At 31.9% G+C, this 25,006-nt stretch overlaps 8 protein-coding genes across 8 annotated transcripts, besides 12 other annotated features; 5 read left to right on the top strand and 3 right to left on the bottom strand.

The window, feature by feature from the left end:
- Positions 1-592: 592 nt before the first annotated feature.
- On the top strand, positions 593-5,176 carry TA11425 (ABC-transporter protein family, putative; the record flags this gene model as incomplete). The annotated part of the gene is made up of 1 exon (XM_947594.1): positions 593-5,176. The coding sequence occupies one exon, from the start codon at positions 593-595 to the stop codon at positions 5,174-5,176; it is 4,584 nt and encodes a 1,527-aa protein (XP_952687.1).
- Positions 1,013-1,081: a sequence feature (10 probable transmembrane helices predicted for TA11425 by TMHMM2.0 at aa 141-163, 175-197, 290-312, 319-341, 398-420, 839-861, 906-928, 974-993, 997-1019 and 1080-1102).
- Positions 1,115-1,183: a sequence feature (10 probable transmembrane helices predicted for TA11425 by TMHMM2.0 at aa 141-163, 175-197, 290-312, 319-341, 398-420, 839-861, 906-928, 974-993, 997-1019 and 1080-1102).
- Positions 1,460-1,528: a sequence feature (10 probable transmembrane helices predicted for TA11425 by TMHMM2.0 at aa 141-163, 175-197, 290-312, 319-341, 398-420, 839-861, 906-928, 974-993, 997-1019 and 1080-1102).
- Positions 1,547-1,615: a sequence feature (10 probable transmembrane helices predicted for TA11425 by TMHMM2.0 at aa 141-163, 175-197, 290-312, 319-341, 398-420, 839-861, 906-928, 974-993, 997-1019 and 1080-1102).
- Positions 1,784-1,852: a sequence feature (10 probable transmembrane helices predicted for TA11425 by TMHMM2.0 at aa 141-163, 175-197, 290-312, 319-341, 398-420, 839-861, 906-928, 974-993, 997-1019 and 1080-1102).
- Positions 3,107-3,175: a sequence feature (10 probable transmembrane helices predicted for TA11425 by TMHMM2.0 at aa 141-163, 175-197, 290-312, 319-341, 398-420, 839-861, 906-928, 974-993, 997-1019 and 1080-1102).
- Positions 3,308-3,376: a sequence feature (10 probable transmembrane helices predicted for TA11425 by TMHMM2.0 at aa 141-163, 175-197, 290-312, 319-341, 398-420, 839-861, 906-928, 974-993, 997-1019 and 1080-1102).
- Positions 3,512-3,571: a sequence feature (10 probable transmembrane helices predicted for TA11425 by TMHMM2.0 at aa 141-163, 175-197, 290-312, 319-341, 398-420, 839-861, 906-928, 974-993, 997-1019 and 1080-1102).
- Positions 3,581-3,649: a sequence feature (10 probable transmembrane helices predicted for TA11425 by TMHMM2.0 at aa 141-163, 175-197, 290-312, 319-341, 398-420, 839-861, 906-928, 974-993, 997-1019 and 1080-1102).
- Positions 3,830-3,898: a sequence feature (10 probable transmembrane helices predicted for TA11425 by TMHMM2.0 at aa 141-163, 175-197, 290-312, 319-341, 398-420, 839-861, 906-928, 974-993, 997-1019 and 1080-1102).
- A 521-nt stretch (positions 5,177-5,697) lies between the features above and the next one.
- Positions 5,698-7,032, bottom strand: TA11480 (SfiI-subtelomeric fragment related protein family member, putative; the record flags this gene model as incomplete). Its single annotated transcript, XM_947593.1, has 1 exon — positions 5,698-7,032. The coding sequence occupies one exon, from the start codon at positions 7,030-7,032 to the stop codon at positions 5,698-5,700; it is 1,335 nt and encodes a 444-aa protein (XP_952686.1).
- Positions 6,967-7,032: a sequence feature (Signal peptide predicted for TA11480 by SignalP 2.0 HMM (Signal peptide probability 0.622, signal anchor probability 0.000) with cleavage site probability 0.493 between residues 22 and 23).
- Positions 7,033-7,593: 561 nt separating this feature from the next.
- Positions 7,594-7,635: a sequence feature (Signal peptide predicted for TA11485 by SignalP 2.0 HMM (Signal peptide probability 0.950, signal anchor probability 0.000) with cleavage site probability 0.394 between residues 14 and 15).
- Positions 7,594-12,663, top strand: TA11485 (uncharacterized protein; the record flags this gene model as incomplete). Its single annotated transcript, XM_947592.1, has 1 exon — positions 7,594-12,663. The coding sequence occupies one exon, from the start codon at positions 7,594-7,596 to the stop codon at positions 12,661-12,663; it is 5,070 nt and encodes a 1,689-aa protein (XP_952685.1).
- Positions 12,664-12,752: 89 nt separating this feature from the next.
- TA11590 (uncharacterized protein) lies at positions 12,753-15,056 on the bottom strand (the record flags this gene model as incomplete). Its single annotated transcript, XM_947591.1, has 1 exon — positions 12,753-15,056. One exon carries the CDS (start codon positions 15,054-15,056, stop codon positions 12,753-12,755), a length of 2,304 nt encoding a protein of 767 aa, XP_952684.1.
- A 273-nt stretch (positions 15,057-15,329) lies between these two features.
- Positions 15,330-16,520, bottom strand: TA11645 (uncharacterized protein; the record flags this gene model as incomplete). Its single annotated transcript, XM_947590.1, has 4 exons — positions 15,330-15,542; positions 15,580-16,189; positions 16,345-16,390; positions 16,433-16,520. The coding sequence occupies 4 exons, from the start codon at positions 16,518-16,520 to the stop codon at positions 15,330-15,332; spliced, it is 957 nt and encodes a 318-aa protein (XP_952683.1).
- A 231-nt stretch (positions 16,521-16,751) lies between these two features.
- On the top strand, positions 16,752-18,128 carry TA11650 (uncharacterized protein; the record flags this gene model as incomplete). The annotated part of the gene is made up of 6 exons (XM_947589.1): positions 16,752-16,815; positions 16,940-17,059; positions 17,204-17,550; positions 17,603-17,761; positions 17,824-17,956; positions 18,025-18,128. The coding sequence occupies 6 exons, from the start codon at positions 16,752-16,754 to the stop codon at positions 18,126-18,128; spliced, it is 927 nt and encodes a 308-aa protein (XP_952682.1).
- Positions 18,129-18,314: 186 nt separating this feature from the next.
- On the top strand, positions 18,315-22,991 carry TA11705 (uncharacterized protein; the record flags this gene model as incomplete). The annotated part of the gene is made up of 10 exons (XM_947588.1): positions 18,315-18,335; positions 18,474-20,329; positions 20,446-20,539; positions 20,615-20,712; positions 20,819-21,341; positions 21,451-21,752; positions 21,921-22,017; positions 22,131-22,474; positions 22,564-22,687; positions 22,758-22,991. The coding sequence occupies 10 exons, from the start codon at positions 18,315-18,317 to the stop codon at positions 22,989-22,991; spliced, it is 3,693 nt and encodes a 1,230-aa protein (XP_952681.1).
- A 147-nt stretch (positions 22,992-23,138) lies between these two features.
- TA11760 (uncharacterized protein) lies at positions 23,139-24,956 on the top strand (the record flags this gene model as incomplete). The annotated part of the gene is made up of 2 exons (XM_947587.1): positions 23,139-23,737; positions 23,774-24,956. The coding sequence occupies 2 exons, from the start codon at positions 23,139-23,141 to the stop codon at positions 24,954-24,956; spliced, it is 1,782 nt and encodes a 593-aa protein (XP_952680.1).
- Between the last annotated feature and the right edge of the window lie 50 nt (positions 24,957-25,006).

Here is a 25,006-nt window from a genome sequence, read left to right as displayed (position 1 = left end):
TAATGTTAGAATTAGTTGGTATATAGGAAGTATGGATATTAACTTATGGCATGCGGATTCAGACAATAATTGCATAATATAACAGACCTTAATTAAATAACATTGGGTTATAGAATATTATTTATGATTTCATTGTTAGTATAAATTATTTTTTATTTTGTTTGTCGACTTGTTATTCCACTCTATAATTATTGGGACTCAAGGGTTATTTAATTCAACCTATTATGTATTTTTAATTTTTTTTTAAACATTTCTTTTACGATTTAATTTTTATTATTCACTAACTTGTTCTAATTTTTATAATATTTCAGAATATGTTATTTGATACTATCTCACTGATAATTCATTACACTTTCTTTATTCCTTAAATTTCAAATTTAGGATACTATTTCTAAAAATTCTGGATCATAAAATTTATCATACTCACTTAAATGATTACTTTAATTTCGGGATATCTAAAACATTACCAACTAATTATGGCTAATGTTTAATTTTAATAAAATCTTACCTATCGCAATTATCGCAATTATCACATCTATCACACCTATCGGATTCTTAAATACCTACATTATATTCTTAGATAAAGACTTTAATGGTCAAACATCCAGATGTAACTTTTGATTTAATTAATGGCCATAAAAGTCTTCGAAGTGATGAGCTTGGCTCCCACGATCATTACTGGGAAAGTGAATTATACTCCCAGGCTTATTTTAAGAACAAATCCTACGATACAAAATTTAAATATTACGACTCGGTTAGTTTTTTGAAATTCCTTTTCTTTCAATGGGTAGCTAAATGGGCATATCTTCTTTCCAAACAATATGTAAAACCATATAAGTTACATCCACTTCCTGTTGCTGACCAGATCCTGCATTGGTATCCAATTTTTTCAAAACATGTGAGTGATTGTTTACTTAGATTGGAATCATTTGAAACAATTAAATGCCCGGACCCAAATACTAAACCAACTAGATCTGTCATTTTTCTTGCTTTCGTTTTAACTTTTGGAAAGCGAACATTATTTGGTCTTCTAGGCATTGTGGTCACTAACGTTCTTAGTATAAGTACGTCAGTATTGGTTAAACATCTTTTGGGTATTTTGAATACAGAGTTGTTTACTCTCTACAAGATATTTCTGTTCTTATTTACTATAATAGGTTTACAAATTATAGATGGATTATTAATGGAAAATTTTAACTTTTATTTAAATAGAATAAAAGTTTCATGGGAAAATTCATTGGCAATAAGCGTTTTTCAACATGGGCTGTGTTATAGGCGAAACTTCTTTAATAATATTAACGGATCCAACTCCTTGAATGTTTGTAACAGTGTCCTTCATAGTTGTTCTCCTGATTCTGATTGTTCTAAAAATTCATTATATTGTCCTGCAAGAAGATACCAAAACAAGGATATGCCTCCAAGGATGTTTACATTTGAGTATTATGATTGCTTTTACATCTCAATGTTTTTGGAGTCATTAGTCTACATTGTCGATTTTTTGTCAAATTTCATCTATGGAGCTGTGTTGATTTCGACTCAGATTAAGATTAATTTATGGGTCCTATTTGTATCTGTTACAATTTTCATATTTTTGATGGTCGTCGTTGAGATCATAAATACATACTTATTTCACTTTATTTCATTAATTAAGGATTACAGAATTGGTGAATGTATTGAAATTATATCTGAGTTACCACTTATAAACAAATTACTTTATGATGATATTGCCATTAACATTATTACTGACACTAGGAATAGCGAACTTTTATTAATTTTGGTTAGAGTATTCTTAACCATATTCAACAAGTCTTTATTCGTTATTTGTACCAACCTATCATTCTATGTCTTGATGAGATATTTTGTAAAATCAGTTAGAGATGCTGAAGTTATTACTGAAATTGATACGTCTGGCTTCTTGTCAACATTTTACATATTTTTCAGGATTATCAACTCAATGTTCATGTTTCCTCACGCTCTTAAAAGACTTACTACTTCATATGTATCTTACAACAGAGTTAATAAATTCCTTATCGAATGTTCTCCTAACTTTTACATCAGTGATAACAAGTTCACAGGTTCTACAAAGATGTCCACTGTACTATCAGATGTGACTAATGACATTGACAAGGATGTAGTAGTTCTGTATAAGGATGCCTCATTCTCATGGGTCAATAACAGGAAGGATTTTGTCAATAATAATAATGAGGTTCATTTGAAGAATGTTAACTTCCAGCTTAAGAGGGGTGAAATTGCAATAATTACAGGTACTCAAGGCTGTGGTAAATCTAACTTTATCAAGTCTGTACTGGGTGAAATGACACTAGTCAGTGGTTCAATGGCTGTAGTTCCTCTCCATACATCAATGCCTATATTTTATGCTTCTGAATATATATGGCTACAAGAAGGAACTATTAGATCAAACATAACATTTGGGTATAGATTTGATGAAGAAATTTATAACTCAGTCATCAAAGCCGTTGAGCTTGAATTTGATATATTATCTTGGGAGAAGGGTGACTTGAGGGTGGTTTCTGATAATGCTCATTCACTCAGTTGTGGTCAGAGAGTTAGGATGGAGATGGCAAGAGCAATTTATGCATATCTTATATTTAGCAAAGTTAACAAGGATTATAATAGTCAATGTTCATTCCTGATGTGCCTTGATTCACAATTCCATGGATTAGATCCATACGTATCTAGAACTGTTTTCAACAATTTGTTCAATGCTCAGACTGGATTGCTTGTTAAGGATGATTTAGCTGTTATCGTTTCATCATCACTAACTTTGCTTGATAAGTGTATTAGAACATCTGATACCAAAAACTTCCCAAACATACCCATATACCAAATTGAGAATAAATCACTCCTGTTTTATTGTTATTTGTCAGATGTTTTTACTGATAAAAAAACACAAACCGGTTTTGAATATGTTACACCACCATCAGGCTCACATAAGCTAAATTTCTTCACTAAGGATTTGCTAAAATTATGTTATTCAGGTTCTACTACAAAGGATGGAAGGCGCTTTGTTACAAAGTCCAAGTATAGACGTTCACTAACATCTATCATCCAAGAATGTTATGCCAATGATAAGTTTAATCCATACCTAGTGTATTTCAAAGCAGCTGGTTTTGCCTTTGTTTTGTTCATAATCTTTTCTGTTGCATCAAGTGTTATGGACAATTCCAAGTTTGTTCTCGCAACTAATCTATCAGATTATATATCCAATAAAACTAAAGAATTTAATGATGGAATTTCTATTGACATGTCAGAAATTAAATCACACAGCGATTCTGTCCTAAAAACAATACTAATTATTATGACCATTATTATCTGTTGTTCATTAGTGTCAACCATGTTATTCACTATATCAAGTTTAATGGCATCAAGAAGGATTCACGAATACTCTTTGTCCTCAGTTTTCAAAAACAGTTCATTAATAATCAAAATAAAGAAACAAATTAATCAAATGGTAACTTATTTTTCTTCAGATATTATTTTTATCGATGAATACGTTGGCTACATGTTATGCACTATATTGTTGTTATTCATCCAGACTGCAATTTCCATTGGAACACTATTCTACACAATTCCCCTATCAATTCCATTTATTTTTGTATCTTTGGCATTGGTCTTTGAATTCGTTGTTTCAAAATATATCATAGCTTCGAGAAACCAACATCTTGGAGATTTAGAGTCTTTATCACATGTCAATACAATGTGCAAGAATGCCATACTGGGATCACCCATTTACAGAAGTTTTAAAAAGGAATGGGAATTGGTTAATGTTGTTATTGAAAAGACTGACTATAAGTTCAGGTGTAGATTTTTGGCAATAAGTTTTGCTTCATGGACTTCAGTATTGTCCACTTGGATATTCTCATTCACAACCGCTATATTCCTTACAGCTATGATATTACTTGATAAATTTACAAATTACAAAATGGAAGTTGGTTACTTTGGATTAGGTCTATCACTGGGTAGCAGTGTTATTAAATCATTTAGCAATTTCTCATTTTCATTTGCCAGGTTACAAGTTTTCATGTGTTCAGTTACAAGGTTTCAGTGCTTTATTCCACCTGGCACCAAGTGTGTATTTGATAAGTTCCGTAATGTTCATGAAGAGGATATAGTTATTAATTCTAGCAAACTTAATTTGCAGGTGGATAAAAAGGTGTTACTTAAGAGAAGGGCACTTGAATTCAAAGATACAAAACCCAACTTAATAAAGAGGATGCTTTACAATCCAAAAATTAACTTCACTGACATTTGCAAATATCTTCCATCTGAACATAGTGGTATAGTTCTGAAGGATATTTGTGTATATACATCATCTCAGATGAATGAGGAAGGTCTTATCCTCAATAATATAAATGCATCACCATCTAGGTCAGATATTATTGGTATCATTGGAAGAACTGGAGCTGGTAAGACAACCCTATTATCTGTTCTGCAAAATACCGCAAGGCATCGATCTGGTCAAGTCCTGCTGGATGGCAGAGATTTACAAGACATTCCCAAGAGTCTCATTAGGCACATTATCGGTGTTCTTCCTCAGCTTCCATTTGTTTTCAAGGGTTGGACTATTAGAAGGTTCTTGGATCCAAGGAGACTATTTACAGATGATGAAATTAATGACGCTCTGGATAATTGTGGTCTCCTTGAGTTTGTTAATAACCTTCCAGGCAACTTAAAACTAGATACTATAATTATGCCTAAACCCCTAAAATTAAAGAAGACCAAAGACCCATCAGAATCCTTTAACAAGGGTAAGGGGCCTTTATCTGAAGAAAGTTCAATGACGTTAGATGACCTTAGCTCAGTAGGTACTATGTTATCTGTAACTCAGCTCAGAACACTTTGGTTTGCCAAACTAGTATTATACAAACATCAGTATAGGATGTTAATCATTGATGAACCTCCATCTGATAATTGTTCAGAAGATGGATCTGAGGTTCAAGATATTGGAATACCAATTTACGAATTATTGGACAAATATTTCAAACATTGTACTTGTTTTGTTACTGCACATTATGCCAAAGTCCTTAAATCTTGTACATCAGTTTGGGTAATGCATAATGGTAAACTTATAAAAACATGTAAGGCTTCAGAAGTATCCAAAAATGAATCGATATCAAACATCATAGAGGAGATGGTCAATAAATATTCAAACTAACCTAATGCAGTAATATTTAATGCCTAATGGCATTGTGTTATTAATTTTAAGTCTAATAAATAAATATATATGTTCTTTAATTTTTAAAAGATTATAGTTCATTATTTATTACTAGTTTTAAAAATGACATTTAAGCTGATATGATCCTAAGGTGTCAAGTTGATTTATAAAATGTGAATGAATTTATTATTTTAACATTTGTAATAAAAATTTCTATTTATGAGCGGATTATATCCTCACTACAAAAACATTCAATATAATGATTATATTTTAAATATTATAATTTTATTTAATTTTATAATAGGTCTTTTCCAATTTGTTACAAATTATTAAAAATAGGTTACCATAAACATAAAATTTAAAAAATTGGATAAACCACATTTGAAAACACCATTTACTCCTTTTTAAACATTTTGATTTAATTTCATATTTAATTTAGTATAAATTATAACTGTTTTACCTTAGTCACATATATTATAAACATCGTATATAAGAAAATTTAGATTATACTTCATTAAAAATTAATTTGAAAGATCGGTTGGATTTATCTTATCAGGATCAATAAAGAAACATTTATTATTTTTTAAAAACAATACTAGGAAGTGGGATAAAAAATAAACCACTGAAGGATAGGCACTTTCGGATTTTGAAGAATCATGTTTCCACACTTCTTTGTCATTAAACATTAAAGTGGTACATTTAACATCTGATTTAAATGTATATTCATGACCAAAGTTATATTTTTTGATATCGAATTTAGATTTGTCAAGCTCAATGGTTGAAGTTTCATCACTGTCTAATGTCAACAGTTTATGTTTGGATCCATAGTTATCCTCCATTTTACTGAGAGTTTCTAATTTCATTTTATTATCTGAAACAGAAAATCTATAGAAATTAAAAGAACCATTCGGGAATTCAACAAAAACAAGAGTTTTGGCTTTATGTAAATATATTGTTTCGGGATGTTCTTGATTGTTATCATAACTCCAAATGTCATGATTTTTTAGTTTAAATTTAGCACATTTTACATTCTTATTAAATGTGTATTTCAACATCTGCTCATTATTATTATCGATATTATATTCATGGGAACCAAGTTCGACAATCCCAGTAGGATCGGATCGATCTTGAGCATAAAGTTTAACATCTGATTCAGAACAGGAAGGCTCAATAGTTATTTGATCAGCTCTAATCTGTGGGGTAGATTCCCCAGTACCTGTACGTTGTTTAGATTCAGTAGATTCAATAGTTGATTGTGTACTAGTTTCTTTAGAGTCATTAGGCTGTTTAGTAGGAGTTGTTTGTTCCTGAGTAGGTTTTTCAGATTGAGTTTGACTAATTTGAGGTTGAGTAGTTGTGGATTTTTCGGGAGCCGTAGAAGTGGTGCATCCAGTGGAAGTAGTAGAAGTAGTATCTGTAGGATTATTCGATGGATTAGATTCTTCCCACTTATCACCTTGACTTGATTTTTTAAAATGTTTAACACCATCATTAGAATGTATTGAAATATTCTTAGTACTTGACACAAAACTGATACCATCTATAACAACTTTGTAAGCATATATTTTAGTATCACTGGATTCCCAGATGACAGTATTTCCTTTGACAATTTTGTTGAACCCATAGCCAGACTTAGTAACAAATGTTCCTTCATTATTCTTCTTAGAGTAACCATATTCAGTTGTGTTATTTTTTGTATTTATATTAAGATTTATCAAAGATATTTCTTCTTCAGATTGATCATCTGTAGTCTTACTTTTTTCAGTAATACTTGCTTCATCTTCCTCAGTACATTTAACCTTTTTTAAATTCCATATTAATAGAAATATTACTAAATATTGATATTTATACCTCATTTAATAGATCAATATTCAAGCTTTCTCTTATTATTTCAGTTATCTAATGAGTGGGGACTGGATAACGTGAAATTTTATTAATTACAAAAATAAATGTTTAATTAGTCAAAACGTTTTACTAGGAATTATTACAATTGGATTATAATCTAGATTCTACATAATTGTGCAATATAATATAAGTTGTTATCTAATAACATCTTATTTAAATCCAATATAATGTATATTTTTTTGATTATTTTAATCATTTATTAATCGCAATTAACTAGCTTTATATTATAAATATATTAAAGTTTTTTAATATTGAATTATATTACATTCTTTATTATTGTTTACTTTATAGTATTTATATCTTTCTGGTCATATTAATCCTTTTTTATCTCATGGAAGAACTTATATATCCATTGTATTCGATTAAGAAAATTTATTATTATGAATTTCATCCCGAACGAGGGATTAATTATAGTTATTCGGTTATTTTTTACATATTCTTCTTAATCCCCCATCCTGTATATAAATATGCACAAATGAGCATCTCCTTCAATACACATCATGGCGTAAATAATGGACTTATTTACGCTCCTATTTTTGTCACTGATTTCATCCTATGATTGCATTATATACTCCCGACCATCCTCCCTTTTAAACTTTAGCAACATCAATACCACTGAAATCACAATCAGAGATTCCAACCATCATAGTTATCAAGAGCATGAATATACACCGAAAAGTGGTGTACAGATTTATAAAGTGACAGATGGCTTTGGCGTTGTGTGGGAGGATAAACAAAAACTGAATCCTTGTTTAGGTGCAACGACACTTACCAAAAACCACTTGATTCACCTGATACACCTTAGAATAAAAAGAACTTCTAAAAAAGTTGAAGATAAGTATTACAAGAGATTGGAGTCTAAATTTGTGAATATATCCGATAAAGAGTACGATATCCTTAGATTGGATACCGACCAACTTACTGACAATTCCATCTACTTTGACATAAATTCAAAAGAAATAGATGAGCATTTGTTTAAAACTACAATTAGACCATTCGATGGAGTCCCTACTCTCCTATTACAGCCTCTTCCCTCTTATAAATTAGTAGCAATTTATGATGATTTTAGGACTGTGTGGTCCAAAAAGTCCACCCAAGTATATGTCGAAAAACTAATCGCATACTATTTTTTCACCAAGTATTATTTAATTATGTTAAGTATAAATGTAAAAGAGGAAACCAAATATCTTTGTTTTATGTTTAAAGACGGCAATTGGTTGGAAATTGAGTACTATACATTTATGAATAAATTCTTGAGATTAAAATCGCACATACCAATAACAGGTCACCTTTCATTTGACATTTTGAATCTTCCCGATGACCAGGATTATTCCATAGAAAAGGATGAAAAGTATAGTATTGAATTAGCTACTTATTATCCTCGCAGAGGGTTCGTTTTAAACAGTGTTCTCAAAGGTGAACACATAATTTGGGAGTCTGCCACTGAAAGGTGTGTCTCCATAAGATTAGTTAAAAAGAAAGGAACCATTTACGGTATTAATTTATCACTAAATGATGATCGAGAAAACCATACAACTTTGAATTTTGTCTTCGATGATTATGTATTCAAGTCTGCCACAGATGAGGAGTTTAAAGAGTTTGGTAAAAAGCTCTTAGACCCCTCAGATTACCAAAAATATCAAGAAGAGCGTGGTAAAAATAAACCTCCAGAATCTCAGGAGGAGCCAGAAGTCATTATTGAAGAACCTGAGGGAGATCAAGAAGAGGATCAAGCTGAAGAAGCCGAAATTCCCAAAGAAACACATATTCCCCAAGGATCAGAAATGCCAGAGGAATCATATATTCCTAAGGAAACTTCAACTCCACCAGAATCCACTCAAAGAGGAGAATCTTCTGATTCTAAAGAACATGAAGATTCAACAGAGTCCACTTTTCATGAAGAACACACAAGTGATGGAGATTCTGTGCCACAGCTTTTGGATATAAGCAACTACAACACCAGAGTATTCATGAGGAATAGCTTTAATATGGACAATGTGGACACTTTTGAATTTTTACCAATGCCCAAAGTTAAAGTTAGCTCAATTATTGACGGTTCTATGTTTATTTGGGAAAACTCTAAGCAAGCCCATTCATTCAGTAAGTTGTATGTTCATTATAGAAATGATCTCTCACAATTACTCAAGTTGGTAACTCATGTCAAGACCGGTGAAGTATATACTTTTTTCAAGAGACACAATGCAGGTTTTTTGTCCATTCCATCTTCTGATTACGACTTATTATTTGATAAAATGGGAAATTCAATCAATCTTCTAGACAACTCAATACTTTTAAATCTTTCCACTACTCCTCAAGAAAAGTATTTTGATTATTATAACGAGTATGACGACGGAGTTAATATATCAAAACTTATTACTAGATCAACTTTTAAACTGTCAAAAATAATAGACGGACAGCATGTTCTATGGCACTCGACAACCAACGAGTCTTGTTCTAGCGTTAGTAGGAACAGATTTTACAAAAACTCTGAACTTCTTGTACTGAACTTCTCTGGACTATTAAGTTTCTCTACTAAATTTTTTAAAAAGACAGATGAGGGGTATTCAGAGATTGATCAAAGCACTTATAATTCAGACTACAAATCCTTGAAAGATTCAATCCCATTCATTTCAAACGTTAGTCTCAATATTAACTCAAGTCCAGGAGAAGTTAATTTTCTTTACAACGAATCCGTTGAGGGGAAATTCATTCATGGGAAATATTACCCTAAATCTGGTTATGTTTTAAACAAGGTTAGCTCGGGATCCAACGTTCTATGGACCTCAACCAAGAACAGGTGTAAACAAGTTTCTGTTTTGTCCGGACCTAACTCTAAGAAGTTGGTCAGGCTCTTGTTTTCCAACTCAACTCTCCCAGAATTATACTTTAATCTGGTGAATGGAAAGTTTGTAAAATTGAGAAATTTTATTGAATTTGACTTCACTTTAAAGGAATATAAAAAGCCTGAATCTGATGTAGATGCTTGTGCCTTTTGCAAATCTCAACTCGAAAGGGAGTTTCTTCTGACTAGTGATGTTCAGAAAATTTACCTAAATATCAATATCGATACTTCTAATATTTACACTTGTTTTGAATCTGATTTAGTTATGAATAAAATATTTGTCCCTAAAGATGGTAATGTGTTCACGAATATTACAGATGGGAGTGTTATTCTATTTAATTCTAAATCAGATTTTAATCTATGTGTTTACATTCAGGTTTTTTACGGTAATGGAAGTCCCAGACTCGCTATATTACGTACTTTGCCCATAGAAACTTCCACAAAAGGTTCTTTATCTTTTTTGGAACTTTCTGACTTAGTCAAAAATATAACTCCTGAGGAATTTAAAACCAAGATGGCAGAATTAACTGATGAACTAAACCGACTAAACCAGGCTCAAAACAAGATTCCCCTAAACATATCTTCACCAGGCACAGAATATAGTGAGAGGGATGATAGGTTCAGAGGACTTAATTTCAAAGAATTCAGGACAAAGGAAGGCTATTTTTTCAGCAAAATTATTTTTTCAAATGATTTAGTCTACTCTCTTGATTCAGATGAAGATTGTGTTTCAGTTCGTATTTACTTTTTTTTAAAATTTCCCTATTTAGTTGAGTTAGAGTTCTCTTTGGTGGACTCAAAGAATACTAAGCTTTATTTATACAGATATTCCAATGATTTTATCACTTTAGATTTTGATCACTTTAACAATTTACTAAGATCGATTTCTGGTTTGGTTTCAAAATGTGTAATTTTGGATTTGGGAGACTATAATTCAACAAACCGATTTGAAATGCCAGACCCTGAAACAAATTCTGATTGTAAACTGAATCACAAATTATTTTCTTCCTCATACATATATTTTACTGAGATTAATTCAAGGAATATGGTAGTTTGGAGAATCACTTCTGATTTGTTTTTTGCCAAAAATGTAAAAGTTCACTATCTCGACAAGAATCCATATTTAATTAAAATACTACTCCAAAATCTGGACAATGACGAAACTAACCTTTTTTATGAGTACAATAAAAATACTTGGAATAGCATTAATTACACTGAATACACTAATAAACTAAACAAACACTCAACATCTGGAAAGGATGAATCTAATGTGGCTCCTGGTGTCTTTGATCTCTTTGACGTTGATATAACTAAGAATATCAACCCAGATCATGTTTTATACGTTTCATCTAAGGCGAATGGTGTAATTTTTGTACAAGCATCTTTGAAAGACGATTCCGATGGAATCAGGTCTGTTTCTAACAATGGAAAATTAATGTGGAAATCATCAAGTCAGGATAGTGTTTGTAAGAACTGTTTTGTTTATTATTTTGATGGCACGCCCCAACTGTTAAAATTGGTTTTATTATCAGAATCAGATACTGAATCGTTCATATATAAACATGTATCTAATGGATACTGGGTAGAAATAGATGACGATATTTTTACAAGAAAATTGGCTTCTTTTGAGTCCCTATCAAAAGTCAATGTTGATCGTGAACCAACTCAAAAAGTTGTTTTCAAATTGGACACTAGTAATATTGACAAGTCTCTTGTGAGATTTACTCAACATCAGTTGAAAAATTTGCCTTATAATCAGTATAAACCCATTGGAAGGGGGTCCTTTTCTGAGGTTGTTGATGGTTCTTCTATTTGGAGGTCTGATTCTGATTCTGAGTGTAATTTAGTGAGGATTTATCTTTTTAAGGGTTCACCTTTTCTTTGTAAACTATTTTTATCTAATGATTTGGGTGTCGACACTTATTTGTACTTTGAGTATGCTGATGGCAATTGGAATAAATTGACCTCTAATGAATTTGAATCAAAATTAGATCACCTAACTCAAGATACAGAATTTGAAAACGAATCTGATGCTGGTCAATCGGATGAAGAAGAAACTATTAGTTCAGATATCAAAGTTGAAATTCCATCTGAAGATGGAGAAAGAATTGAACCACAACGTGCAGATACACTTGGAGGAGTTCGCGACTCATTTGAAACAACTGAACAAGGTGATGAACAATCTCAAGATACAGAACTTGAAAACGAACCTGATGATTCTAACACAGATGGAGATAGTTCAGATATCAAAGTTGAAATTCCATCTGAAGATGGAGAAAGAATTGAACCACAACGTGCAGATACACTTGGAGGAGTTCGCGACTCATTTGAAACAACTGAACAAGGTGATGAACAATCTCAAGATACAGAACTTGAAAACGAACCTGATGATGTCGATTGTAAGATTGATCTTAATTCCTTGGATTCAGATTTATGCACTTATGTAAATGATACTCTTTTCAATTTGTCTTATACTTTAATGAAGGCAAAACCTACAGTTTTAATTAAGGAGATCAAGGACAACGATTCTGTTGTCTGGTCTAGTTCAGATGAAAAACACTGTACTCATGCTAAGATTTACCTTCATAAGGACTCTGGAGTTTTGGGGCAGTTAGTTGTAAAATCCAAAGCTTCTAAACTTGTTTTTGTCAAGAAGGTTGGAGATTCTTGGCACTTAGTAGACGAGAATGATTTTAACCAAAATTACGGTGATCTTTTAAACAAATGCAGTAGTTCCTAATCTTTAATGCAGTGATTTATATCTTTTAATTGCAGTTTTAATGTTATTAAAATATGTAATACTTACTATATATTACTATTGTATTAAAATTATGTTAGTTGATATTTATTTGATTCCAACATCAATGAAAGAACTTCAATTGTATTTTTGAGTCTCTGTCCCATTGTTATCGTCCTGAAATAACAAGTCATCTCTTTTAAATCCTTTAAAATATCCTCATCACTTACGGAGGTTACTAATATTATGAGGGTTTCCAAAATACCGATCACAATGTCTTCTTCCATTGGAAATCTTTCAGACTCTTTTTTCCTGGAAAATACCGACAATGAGCTCATCAATAAGCTAGCAGATTCGTTATTGAACCTTTTTACAAACGTCTTTGATAAGGCAAATTTGCTGGTGCTTATTTCCACATCATACCTAGGGAGTAATGTTATGTTTTCACCGGTTTTAATTCCAGAATTTCTGATTAATTTATCAGCCACAGATGTTAATTCAAAATTTTTAATATTATTTGTTATTGCTGAAGTATCGTTGAGAATTTTAGTTGTTAATGCATCAACATCAATTGATTTATTAAATGCTATTGCTGTATACTGTATGCAAAGCAACATTGTAATTCTTATCGAAAGTGTGAAATCGTTATCAAACAGATGAGACGAAAAGAACTTTGATAGATGCAGTGGACACTGATATGTCATTAATGCCAAACTTACTAATATCAATTTTTCTGGTTCTTTTGATACAAATTCCATCTGATACGCCAATTCATTCTTATTATTTATTGATTCATCTACTAATTTTCCTCTAGATTTATCGACAATTTCGATTATTTTTTCTCTATAGAGATCCAAATCATCTAATTTCAGCAATAATTCTGAAATTGGTATTGAATATCTCTCCAGCATTGTTTCTTTTTTCTTTATAATTTGTGGCAAATACAACAATGTTTGGCTGATTCTGAGAATTTTATTTTCTACACTTTCATCTTCTTGTCGATCCAGGGGTTGTGTAATTAGGTTTTCGTAGTCAATATCTCCTCTTGCTGGCTTTGAAAGTAGTCTTTCATAGCACTGAACTATGTGCTGTGGAGGCTTTAGGTATAGGTCCTTTACATATCCCTTTACTGTTTGAACATTTATCGATGGTGTATCTTTAAATACTAGTTTCAAAAACGTTTCATTTTCCATGTCATTACTTTGTTTTTCTGGCTTATTAGTATTGTTTTCCATATTATCAGGTTGTTTACTTGGGTTATTTGATATATTGGTAACATCTGATAGATTCATTTTAATTTTTGAAAAGTTTGGGTTAACAATTAGCCTAGATTTGTAGGCCGCTAGATGATATGTGTTTGGTGTATATTCTTTATATTCCTTGTCGAACTTAAGAAGTACCGATTCATCGTTTACAAACGAATTATTATACAGGAAGACTGAGTAGGACTCAGCTACTATAATTGTCGCGAGCCTCATAATCGGGTCCAGTGTTGATAGTCCAGAAGTTATTCCCTTTGTCAACAACGCCGACAATGTGTTATAGGTTGCTTTAGTGGCAGATGTTGTGGATTCTGTCAAAACTAAACTATGCAATAGTCTTGAAATACACCCGGAGAGCTGAGTGATTTGATTTATGTGCAGTGTGCGGATAAGTTCGTAATCTGAGTAGTAGGCTGAGAGATGTTCCAAAAGTGTTACCTTTGCAAGTTCAGGCAGCAAATCTATGACCAAATAGAGGATAAAGGTCGGTAGATTAGTCCTACTAAGTGGGTGGAAGAGGTTCGAGAGTGCGTTAAAATTCCAACAGTTTCCACAATTCAAGTAGGACCCAAACATGAGCGAGATTGTTCTTCTCAGCACATTGTAATATACGTAAGAGTCAATACAGATAAAAAATTCTCCGTCGCACTGGTCTACGTATAAGAACTTGGACAAATACTTCAAAACACTGCAACATAGCAGCAGGCTGGATTCACTTTTCCCGAGCGAATAACTATACTCAAATTCTTCTGGTTCATTTTCTTTGACCAAATTACAGTAAAACTTAAATACTGAATCAGCCAAATTGGTTGAATAACCTCTTTTATATAAACGCTGTATGAGATGGCTCGACTGTGTTTCAGAATTTTGCGATAAACACTTTACCACTATTAAATATATCAAATCTTTATATTTCTGTGTTAAATTTTTGATAGAACGGTATTTTAATTCGTCTATCAAGTGGATTAAATCCTCGATTAATTCCAAATCCTTCTCCTTTGAAGTTAATAAATTAAATATTTCACTATTTGGGTCATTTATGATTGAGTCAGCAAACGAATATAGATCTTCTACAGATTTAAGTTCGAATGGGACGATTTTATCAATTTTGTGGAATCTATACTCAAAATCCATATCCACTGATGGATTACATTGAAAACCTTTTTATTTGCATTTTTTAAATTAATTATATAAATCTATCACATTACATTAAAATATTTTTAATAAATCTATTAGTGTTAAGAAGGGCAGGGATTGAGGAATCTCGATGATGAAACACACAAATAAAAAAATTGTTGGTTGGTTAAATTTATTATTAAAACTGAAAAAATATAAAGATTTTAGAGTGTTTTAAATCTTGCCATATTTTAAAAAATGAAGCCGGCTTAAAGGTGTAGCTGATTAATGTCAAATATATGGTTTAGAACAAATTTGTAGCCGTTCCTTGTAAGAAGACTGAAAGAGGTTCCTAATCTTAGATGGGAAATTTATGGTTTGTGAGAGTAAGAAAGGTTTGTCTTCGTAGACGTTTGACGATCCTCTTTTACAGATAAATGGGATTCTCAGATTATGTTTCCTAGAATACTTAAATAGTCGACTTGAATATCTATAGATCATCTCCTAAAGGATTATTATTCCAAGTAAATCAGTTGCTTACCTTTTTTTTATTTATAATTTCAGTTTTAAAAGTGTATAAAACAAGCTGCAAGTGGTCTTTATTAATATCCATATCTCCTACTATATTGTTTATTAGCTCATTTGCTTCCCAGTCTGAGTTTAACATATTCCAGCTAATAGGACCTAAATTTAGGGTTTTGTTTGCTTCAATTGGAACATCAAGCGTCACAACTATATTAAACCGGGAGTGAAAGGTATGGGATATTTTATTTCTTTCAGAGAGCATTTCTACTAAGAGGGCGAAGTCACACTCAATCATCGATGCTTCGATTATTTGTCTTTCAAATTCCATAGACAGGCCTCTGTCGTATGGCACCCCGTGTTCCTTAGAAATTATTCGTGTGAAAATCTCGACAGATTTATCACTATCAAACATGTTCCACATAAAGGCGAATGGAATCGGCTGTGCAGTCCTAGAGAAGATCAAACTAGGGTACAAAAATAGTTTAATAGGAGCGAGAGCGGAATTTCGTGGAATCACGTCATAAAACTTGTCCAGATACACTGACTGCATTAAAATTGAGTGGTACTGGTTGTACTTAGATACAAGTTTGCGGATCCTTTTCTTTGTATCTACTAAATAGATATTACTAATGCTAATTAAGTTAATATAACAGTGGAAGGGATGAATAGACAACTAAATCTAAACCAACCTGAATTATTGTTTAAAGATTGCGATTTGATGATATTTTCACCAGGTTGGCGTAAATTTTTGAAGTAATGAAATAAATAATAATAATAATACTGGTATCCAAATTTCTTCAAAATCTTCCTATCCACATCAGCGTTGTCTAAATAACACTTAGAACTGGTTTTGGATGAGATGAAAATACCTTTGGAATACAATTCGGATATGAAATACTTCCCCTGTTTAACAAGGACTTCGTAGGCATATAACGCCTCCGAAAGGGTCATATCCATCTTAGCTTACAAAAATTTCTACATCAATATTTAAACATAACACTAATCTTTATCTGGGCCTGGATTATTCCTAAACTCCCCTTCCAGATGGGGATCTAACTTTCTGATTTTTTTCTATTTATTTTATTTATTTTAAAATGTAACTTTTTTTTATTCTTAAAAATTTAAAAATTTCTAGTGTGTACATTTTTAATTATTTTTCAACCTTTCTTATCCTTGATCTACATAGATATGTACGGAGGACTAAACCAAGACTCGTTTGGAGCTACCTGGGCTCCCGCAGAATTTGATCATCGTACCATTATTATGTCATTATTATATTTTTATTAAATTTTATTAAATTTTGTTTTTATATATTTTATATAAATTTTAAGTGAATTTACACAATTTGCTATAATATTAAATAATTTGTTTAATAGTTGAACATTCTGATGGCGGATTCTTTGAGGAAGATTTATCAAATTTCATAACGGAAGATGATATTAATAAACCAAACACTGAAGTTAACCTTAGAAAAACTTTCATGCCTTTAAAAATCAGTTTGTTTTTCTAATAACCAAATTTACTCACATTTTATTAAATTTATTAGTTATATCCAAGATATGAAATACACAATTAACTACTATTATACTAATTAGTATACTCAGATCTTACTTTTGATACAACACTGTAATTAAGTATAGATATGATATATTCCTCTTGGAAAACCGGCGGGGTGTCGATTAACGTATACGGGTACCAGTTGGACATAATAAAGTTGATTGGGTATGTTAAAGAGGCCAAGGAGACTGATCAAGACACTTCGTTCCTGATAGACGACGGGACTGGCACTATAGAGTGCATTCACCTATCGCCCGGTGACATCAGTGATTGGAAGCGTAACTACATCAGCGAACTAACAAGAACTAAATCTGCAGTCAAGATCTATGGCGGTTTTAACCCTCTTTACAGCAGCAGCAGCCCAACCATAATCATATACTCAATAAAAGAAGTTACTTCTCCTGAAGAGATAAAATTGCATAATTTAGACGTTATATACTCTGTCCTACTTGTGAGTTTAACTTTTGTGTAAGAATATGTAGATTGACGGAAAACGCAACCCAAATGTTATGGATACGATAGGCGAAATGGATTCAATCTTAAAGGAGTTCGATATTTCAATTCCTAAACAACAACCAGATAATTCTCTTGATAATATTCTATCTACCACTACTGACTATAGTCCTACATCTACCGCCAAAGTAATTCTTTACATATTTACGTATATTTGATTGGCTCATGCTCTTATAAATTATATGTTCAGATACCAGTGAATGAATTGGCTTTGACTAAATTTATATCATCAATGTTGGCAAATGAATCAAGAAACAACAATTACAATGGCCTACACATCTCTGAAATAACAAGAAGATGCAGACAACAACATTCATTTCAATGTAGTTTTCTACTTAGTTACATATTCCTGGATTTGTGTAGTTGGTTATATTACCTTATAATGTTATAGCTGTACAAGAACAAAATATTCGAAAGATTCTCAAGGATCTGGAGCGGGACGCTACTGTTTTCCAAACTCTCGACTCAAACACCTACGCCTCTACAGATTCATAGCTATTTCCTAATTTATTTTCATTTCATTATTTAATTTTTTATATAAATTATCGAGCCTATGGGACCCTTTGAATGCACTATAATAAAATTGATAGACAATTAATAATTCGGTTACCTTTTCCCATTTTTTTCTTGTTTTACATTTTTAAATTTATTTCTGTTTAAAATTTTTTATTTTTTTCAAAAATGTGTAAAGAAGCTTTATGGGTTTTCCAGTTCTCCTTTCTCTAAATATTTTCATTATTTTTGTATAAATTATATTGTTTTAATTTTGTTTAATAAATTCAACTCTTAACACTAAATTTTGCTTTAATTTGATTATATTTTGGTTAATTTGGTGTGTAGAATATCCCAATGAATGATACATTATTTCACAATTCATTCAACAATTGCAGTTCTATAACTAATGATGGCAAAAATGACCATATCAATAGGAATTTTTATTGTTCAAGCCCTTCGAACCAATACAATGTAAATAATTTCGCCTTTCCTAATTATTTGGCACCCTTTTATGACCAAAATATCGTCAAGGATAGTCCCTCGAATTACGGGTTTTATTCCTCCTCATCCTTAATCTCTTCTGACTGCCGCCTTCAACTCCCAAACACAGGGGAGTATTTTAATTTTCCACAATCAGAATCAGAACTTTATGATCAAATTATTTCAAATTCTGTAACTGATTTTGATACCATTGGTGACAAAACTGGTTCTCAAGTTGATTCTAAGGATAATTTCCCGGGTCTTTACAAAGAGTTTTTGGATGAAAAAAAGTTATTTGAATCACTTGAAACTAAGTTAAAACCCCTAAAGCTGAAAGAACATTCATGCGAAACTTGTTCTAAAAATGGTTACAGTTCCCTTTACAACACCACTTTTAATACTGTTAATAATCTTGAAGGAAAAAATTTGGATCCATGCCCTCATTCTGATCTTAAAAACGTTCCAATTCCATACCCGATTACTTCATTTAACAATGAGTCAACAAATATTAATCCTCCAAATGCTGACGAATTGGATCGATTATTGAGTTACACTAAGGAAACTGAACTTGATGAAAACATGTGTGTTGAAATCGATGACATTTCTGAATTTATAGAAACTCAGAGAAATTTGAACGATTTAACACCAATAAATACGAATACACTCCGAAACCTTTCACTTAATTCTCAATTAAAAGGTAATTTAAAAAATTTGCAGTGTGCAAATGGAGAAAATTACACAGTTTTTAACGAGGATTTACCTGTAATTTCATTGAAAAATGAGATAACCGAAGACAATTTAAGCAAATCGGATGAATGGATATATCCTAAATGTATTCTGAAGAATTCTATTTCTTCTCAATTTCCCCAAAACCTAGCTACCAGAACACCTTTTAATTCTTTAGCTGATCCTCTGGCTACTAAATCTAGCGCTAAAGAAGAAATTCACCCTGTTATTAACTTGGAATCTAAATTATTGGATGGTGAGATGGACTTAAATTTTATGATTGAAAGGTATGTTGAACTAAGGAAGTTGGATTATCCTGATGAAATTTTGAGGGCTCTAAAGCACATGATTTGCGAGCGCCTAAACAGGCCCAAACTTTACTATAAAGGTTCAAAATCAGATCAAACTGAAAAGGATACTCTAGAATACATTTTTAACAACATTGTCAAGTCAATTAACCTAGTTGATACCGTAAGACCGTACGAAAAACGAATTGATGAAGAATCAACCATGTATACATATTCAAGTTTGTCTTTATCTTCTTACGATTCTGTGTTTGAAAGTTTCAACTTTGACGTTTCCTTTAACGATTTTTTTTGTCAAACAGTTGATTCAATTCACAAAAATACTGTCGATTTGTATGGTTGGCTGACAGTTTCCGAGGAAAAGTCAAGAACACTTTCTAACAAAGTATTGTATTGTGAGTTGGTTGGAGGCAATCTATCTCTATTTTCAGCCTCTAACAGGGAAAGTAATGACTCATTTAACTCATATAAGCTTCTAAAAACAGTTAAATTGGACGAATTTTCAACCATTACGAGAAAAAAAGATTCCAAGAACAATAAAATATTTATACGTCTTTCAGGCTCTTTGGATCCTGTTAATACTAGATCTAATAAGTCCAACAAAAACCATGCTGGAGATATGATAATATTGAAACTAGAAGCTGATACTCAAAATGAATTGCAAAATTGGTACATGTTTTTGTTTTCAAGGTACTGCTTCACCTATTCATTTTCCCTTAATTAATCTCTCTTGGATAGCTTATGTACTTAGTTATACAATTAAGGATGTAATTATATAGCTTATATTATTGTTAATTGATGATTAGATCGAGGATAAGTTCATTTTTGACTATCTTGCAAGACCTCAAAGTTAGTCCTCTGAACAATACTTTATTTTTTCTTTTGTACCCTAAAAAGAAGGTTTGTATCATGATTACTCCATAATCAGTTTTACATATTTCACAATCAAATATATAATTGTTTCATATCTTGTAGGAGCTTATATTGAATAGATTAAAGTATGAAAATGAATGTGAAGAGGAAATTTACTCTAAATTCATAAAAAATCATTTCTACTATGCCGATTTCACTATGTAATATACACATTACTGTTTTATATATAGAATTTAATACTAATATTTATTAGTTTCAATTATATTTCCAATTTAGTTTATTGTAATAGATTATTATTATATATAGGCGTAATATGAATGATAATGATATAATACATCACATGTTGAATTGGAAGCAGCCTGTTTACACAATTAACTTTTCTCTCAACAAGCTTAATTTAAAGATTGAGCCACAAGTTGTTCTGGATTACCTCAACAATAACAACATTCGTAACTTATTTCTTGACCGAAACCCTATAAACGAATCATTTTACCTTAACATTTTACCTCTATTACCTACTCAGTCTGGTTTAAAGCATTTGAGTTTAAAGGGTTGTTCTCTTTATCCATCTATTATAGGTGTGTTAAAGGGTATTTGTAAGAATAAAGGATTTGACAAGTTTTTGTTGGATTTGAGGGAGTGTGAATTAACTCCTGAAATTCAGGCTTTTCTCACTACTTACCCTTTCAACAATTTGAAAATCATTCTCCAGAGTTCTTTAAAATTCCCTCTGGAATTTGAAATGGACAATTTCTTAGACAATAAAGATTTGTCTTTGATTTCCATAATGGGTTCTGTTATATCTGGTAAACTTATTTCGACACACCAGGTACTCCGTTGAACTGAATTGTTTTTATCCCCAGGGGACTGTTTTACACAACTTACTCATTATTTAGTTATCCATTTATTTGTGTACTTAAGGGTATATGTTGGTGTAGAAAGTGAGGAAGACTAACTTGGGGTGTTTTGGTGCTAAAATGGACCACAGCTCCGATGTTTATTTTGAGTACCGGGCGCCTTACTTAGTTTGGTATGACTGGACTCCAAATAATAGACGTTTTTCTCTTTACACAAGAAGATACTCAGATGAGCAGACTACCAGGTTATCTGAGGACAAGGTTATGTTCGTGAAAAACGTTAAGGCTGTGGAAAGAGCTGGCACCGAATGGCTGATGATTGAGGGTAAAGCTCCCGAAAATTTCAAGTATCAATCGAAATTATTGAAGTTTTACGTTAGAGGGTACAATAAACATGTTACAAATCGTTGGTTTGAAGTTATTTCCAGATGGTATTTTGAGTAATTGCGGGTGGTTCCCGCTATAACTATACTAGTTTTATATATTTTTTATTTATGCTACTATATTGGTATTCTTTACCCTTATAATTATATTCTAATAATTGATTTCAGGGTTTGTGGAGTACAATACACTGATTACCTAGTACACCACTCGAACTTAATTCCTTCCAAATACATTCTCTCATTCTGCTCCAAAATCGATACTCCAGTACTACTCTACTTATTTCCTAGTTATTGCATACTATATTTACTGAATTTTAAGGATTTGAATTACTATTATATTATTAATAAAGTAAATAACACTATATAAATGATGTTTAGGTTTTGGTTATGAATGAATTCCCGTTGGAAAGGAAATTTTTGATGAGGTTTTTATCTCAGTTGTCAACTCAGTCGACTTTGAAGGTTTTGAATTTCTCCAATATGGGTCTAGATTCGAATAAGTTATCGTTTGAGTTTCCAGTTTTGAGAGATTTGGTGCTTGAGAAGCTCGACTACTCTTTCAATACCATCACTCTAGATGATATGAACCAATGGCTTCTAAACGCCTTGGTACCCAAAGTCACAGTACAATATTATAACATCAGCAACAACCCACTTGGGGACTCCGTAAATACCACAAAGTTTTTTCTCAAAGTTTTATCATTAAAGCCAGAACACATTTCGTAATTCCCTTATTTATACATAATTATCTTCATAGAAATCTAAATATTATTTAACTAGAACCATAATTTACACGGTAATATTGGAATAGGCTAAATGACTGTAAATTATCAAATGTATTTGTAAATGAATTGAGTACTGAACTTGTTCGAACCAAACTCAAGTTGAATTCGTTACAAATTATTGAGTTTGAAGCCAATTCGTTCAATTTACAGGTCCATACTATAAACTTGTTAATTATAATTATACAGTATTTAGTTCCTATAGCTGCTAATGATTAATTAGGATATGAAAAAGTTGATTGAGGTAATGAGTGAGTGTTTCCCGAGACTTACTGAATTGAGACTATCAGGTTCTCTCGACCCCGAAGGTGCCTCTAACTTGTCTCAATTGTTTCCAATTTGCTCATTTGAACGGGTATCTCCCTCAGAGCCTGAAGTTGGAGCCTTCACCCGAGTTTCTCACGTCAAGAAGGAAAAACGTACAACTAGAAAATTCTTTCATTCCATCGCACAATAATTTTCTTTTCTCAAAACCATTTCATTATTAATTATTTATTTTTCAATGACATAATTTATTCTAAATAATAGAATAATTAATTTTAAATAAAAGGATAATTTATTTTTTAAAAAACTAATATAAAATGTGTAAAATAGTGTAATATAAATGTTCGATGGTACTATAAGGGGACCAAGAGTAATAAGTTTATCTGGCTCCTCATTTCAAACTTCTTCAGGGCCAAATCGCAAAACTCAGCCAAGATTTGATGTTTACTCATCAATTAGAAACAAAGCGGCCAAAAAAATCAAAGATTCTCTATTATCCAAACTCCGCCACAAACAACAAATCAAGCTACTAACTTCAGACATAGATCATTTGATTTCGGAAGTAAATAAATTTTTCTTAGATTTTAATATACCTGAAATTTGGGGAATTGACCAAATTGTATCATATCATCCGATTCTAAGATTAATACGAGTAATAACAGCAATTCACAATAATTTCCCGGATTTAATTTCTAGTTCCTTAAAAAATGATTCAGTAAAAATTTTAATTGACTGGTATAATTCGCCAATTCCACACTATTCCTTTGATTTTCTTCTGGAAAATGACCAGACGAAGGCACAATTTATATTACTGATAACCAGATATGTTAGGATATTTTATAAATTTGAGCCTCCTTTGGGACTGAAAAATGCATTCAAAGTAGGAAATTTGTTGCTGAAACTTGATCCATTGACCCAGCATGAACAACAATTCATCAGGTTTATGAGAATAATAATTACCAAATTTCCCTACAGAAACGTCGATAATATTAATTTTTACTGTAAATTAGTCACAAATTGGTACCCATCGACTCTGGTTAGAGCTCTTTTGACGGGAGATTGTGTTCAAGAATTGTTAGGCCTGAGCATATTTTTAAAGCCTCTGATCAATGACGCAAAGGAGGCCTTTGAATTGTTTGTTAGATTTTGGTGTGCACCTGAGCTATCTGTGCCAAGTGAACACCTTTTAGATGTGTTGAAGAGTACAATTCACGAAAACTTCCTGATTGGTTCATCAACAATCAATGACCAATCTCATGCTACACAGAGTTCAAAACCTGATTCAACACATTTTAGAGGTAATAAACGTAATGTCAAAGAGTTTGATGAATTGGTGGAAGAAATGATGAAAAACTGTGCTGAAAAGTTACCGCTGGAAATAACTTTAAATAGCGTTAAGATGAATCTTATAGAGGAAAACCTAAAAACTGAACTACAATCGTACACTTTCACCAATCATCTTCATTTACTACATTATAATCTTGTGACTACTTTTAATACTACTAACAATATGGTTAGTTCATTTGTCACTAATAAACACTTCAACAACAGCATCGTCACTAGTAATAGTGTTAATACCGCGTTACCGGTGTATTATCACGTATTTTATAATTTGTTGAACTTGCTGAAGGTGATTGTGGAGGAGAATTTGCTGACCCAGAGAACACTGTCTAAGCAGTTGGAATCGATTTTTAACGTATTGTTGGTCACCTTCTACCACTTTTCTAACCCTCCAAACCTGTATTCACTACAGTCTAAATACTTTTCCTGGACTAAGTTCCTCTGCCTGCCAAACCTGAACAGGAATTTAATACTAATAATAATCCAGTTACTCTTACCAACATACCAGAAACGCTATTTCCTCAACACAAATTATGATTATATTGTGTACAAATTGGTTAACTTTTTCACTCCAGCGGAAGTAAACCAGCCGGAACTGGATTCTTCAGTGGCTAACATTTTACTATCAGGGTCGACCATAACTATACTGTTGGAATTGTTTAAAACACACCTGGATAAGTGTTGTGATAATAACATTTTAACTCTTTTTTCACATCTTGACCAGGATAATTCAAACTATTCCACCTTTTCTTCTTTGTGGTATGCGTTTTGTCAACTTATTAATCATTCACTTAAGGTACTGCATCAAAGCAGGTGATTCCTGCTATCACCTTCACTAAACATACTTATGCATATTCGTTATGGAAT

The sequence above is a fragment of the Theileria annulata genome, chromosome 2 (genome assembly GCF_000003225.4).
Source record: "Theileria annulata chromosome 2, complete sequence, *** SEQUENCING IN PROGRESS ***".
Taxonomy (NCBI): Eukaryota; Apicomplexa; class Aconoidasida; order Piroplasmida; family Theileriidae; genus Theileria; species Theileria annulata.
This window is presented reverse-complemented; position numbering and strand designations above follow the sequence as displayed.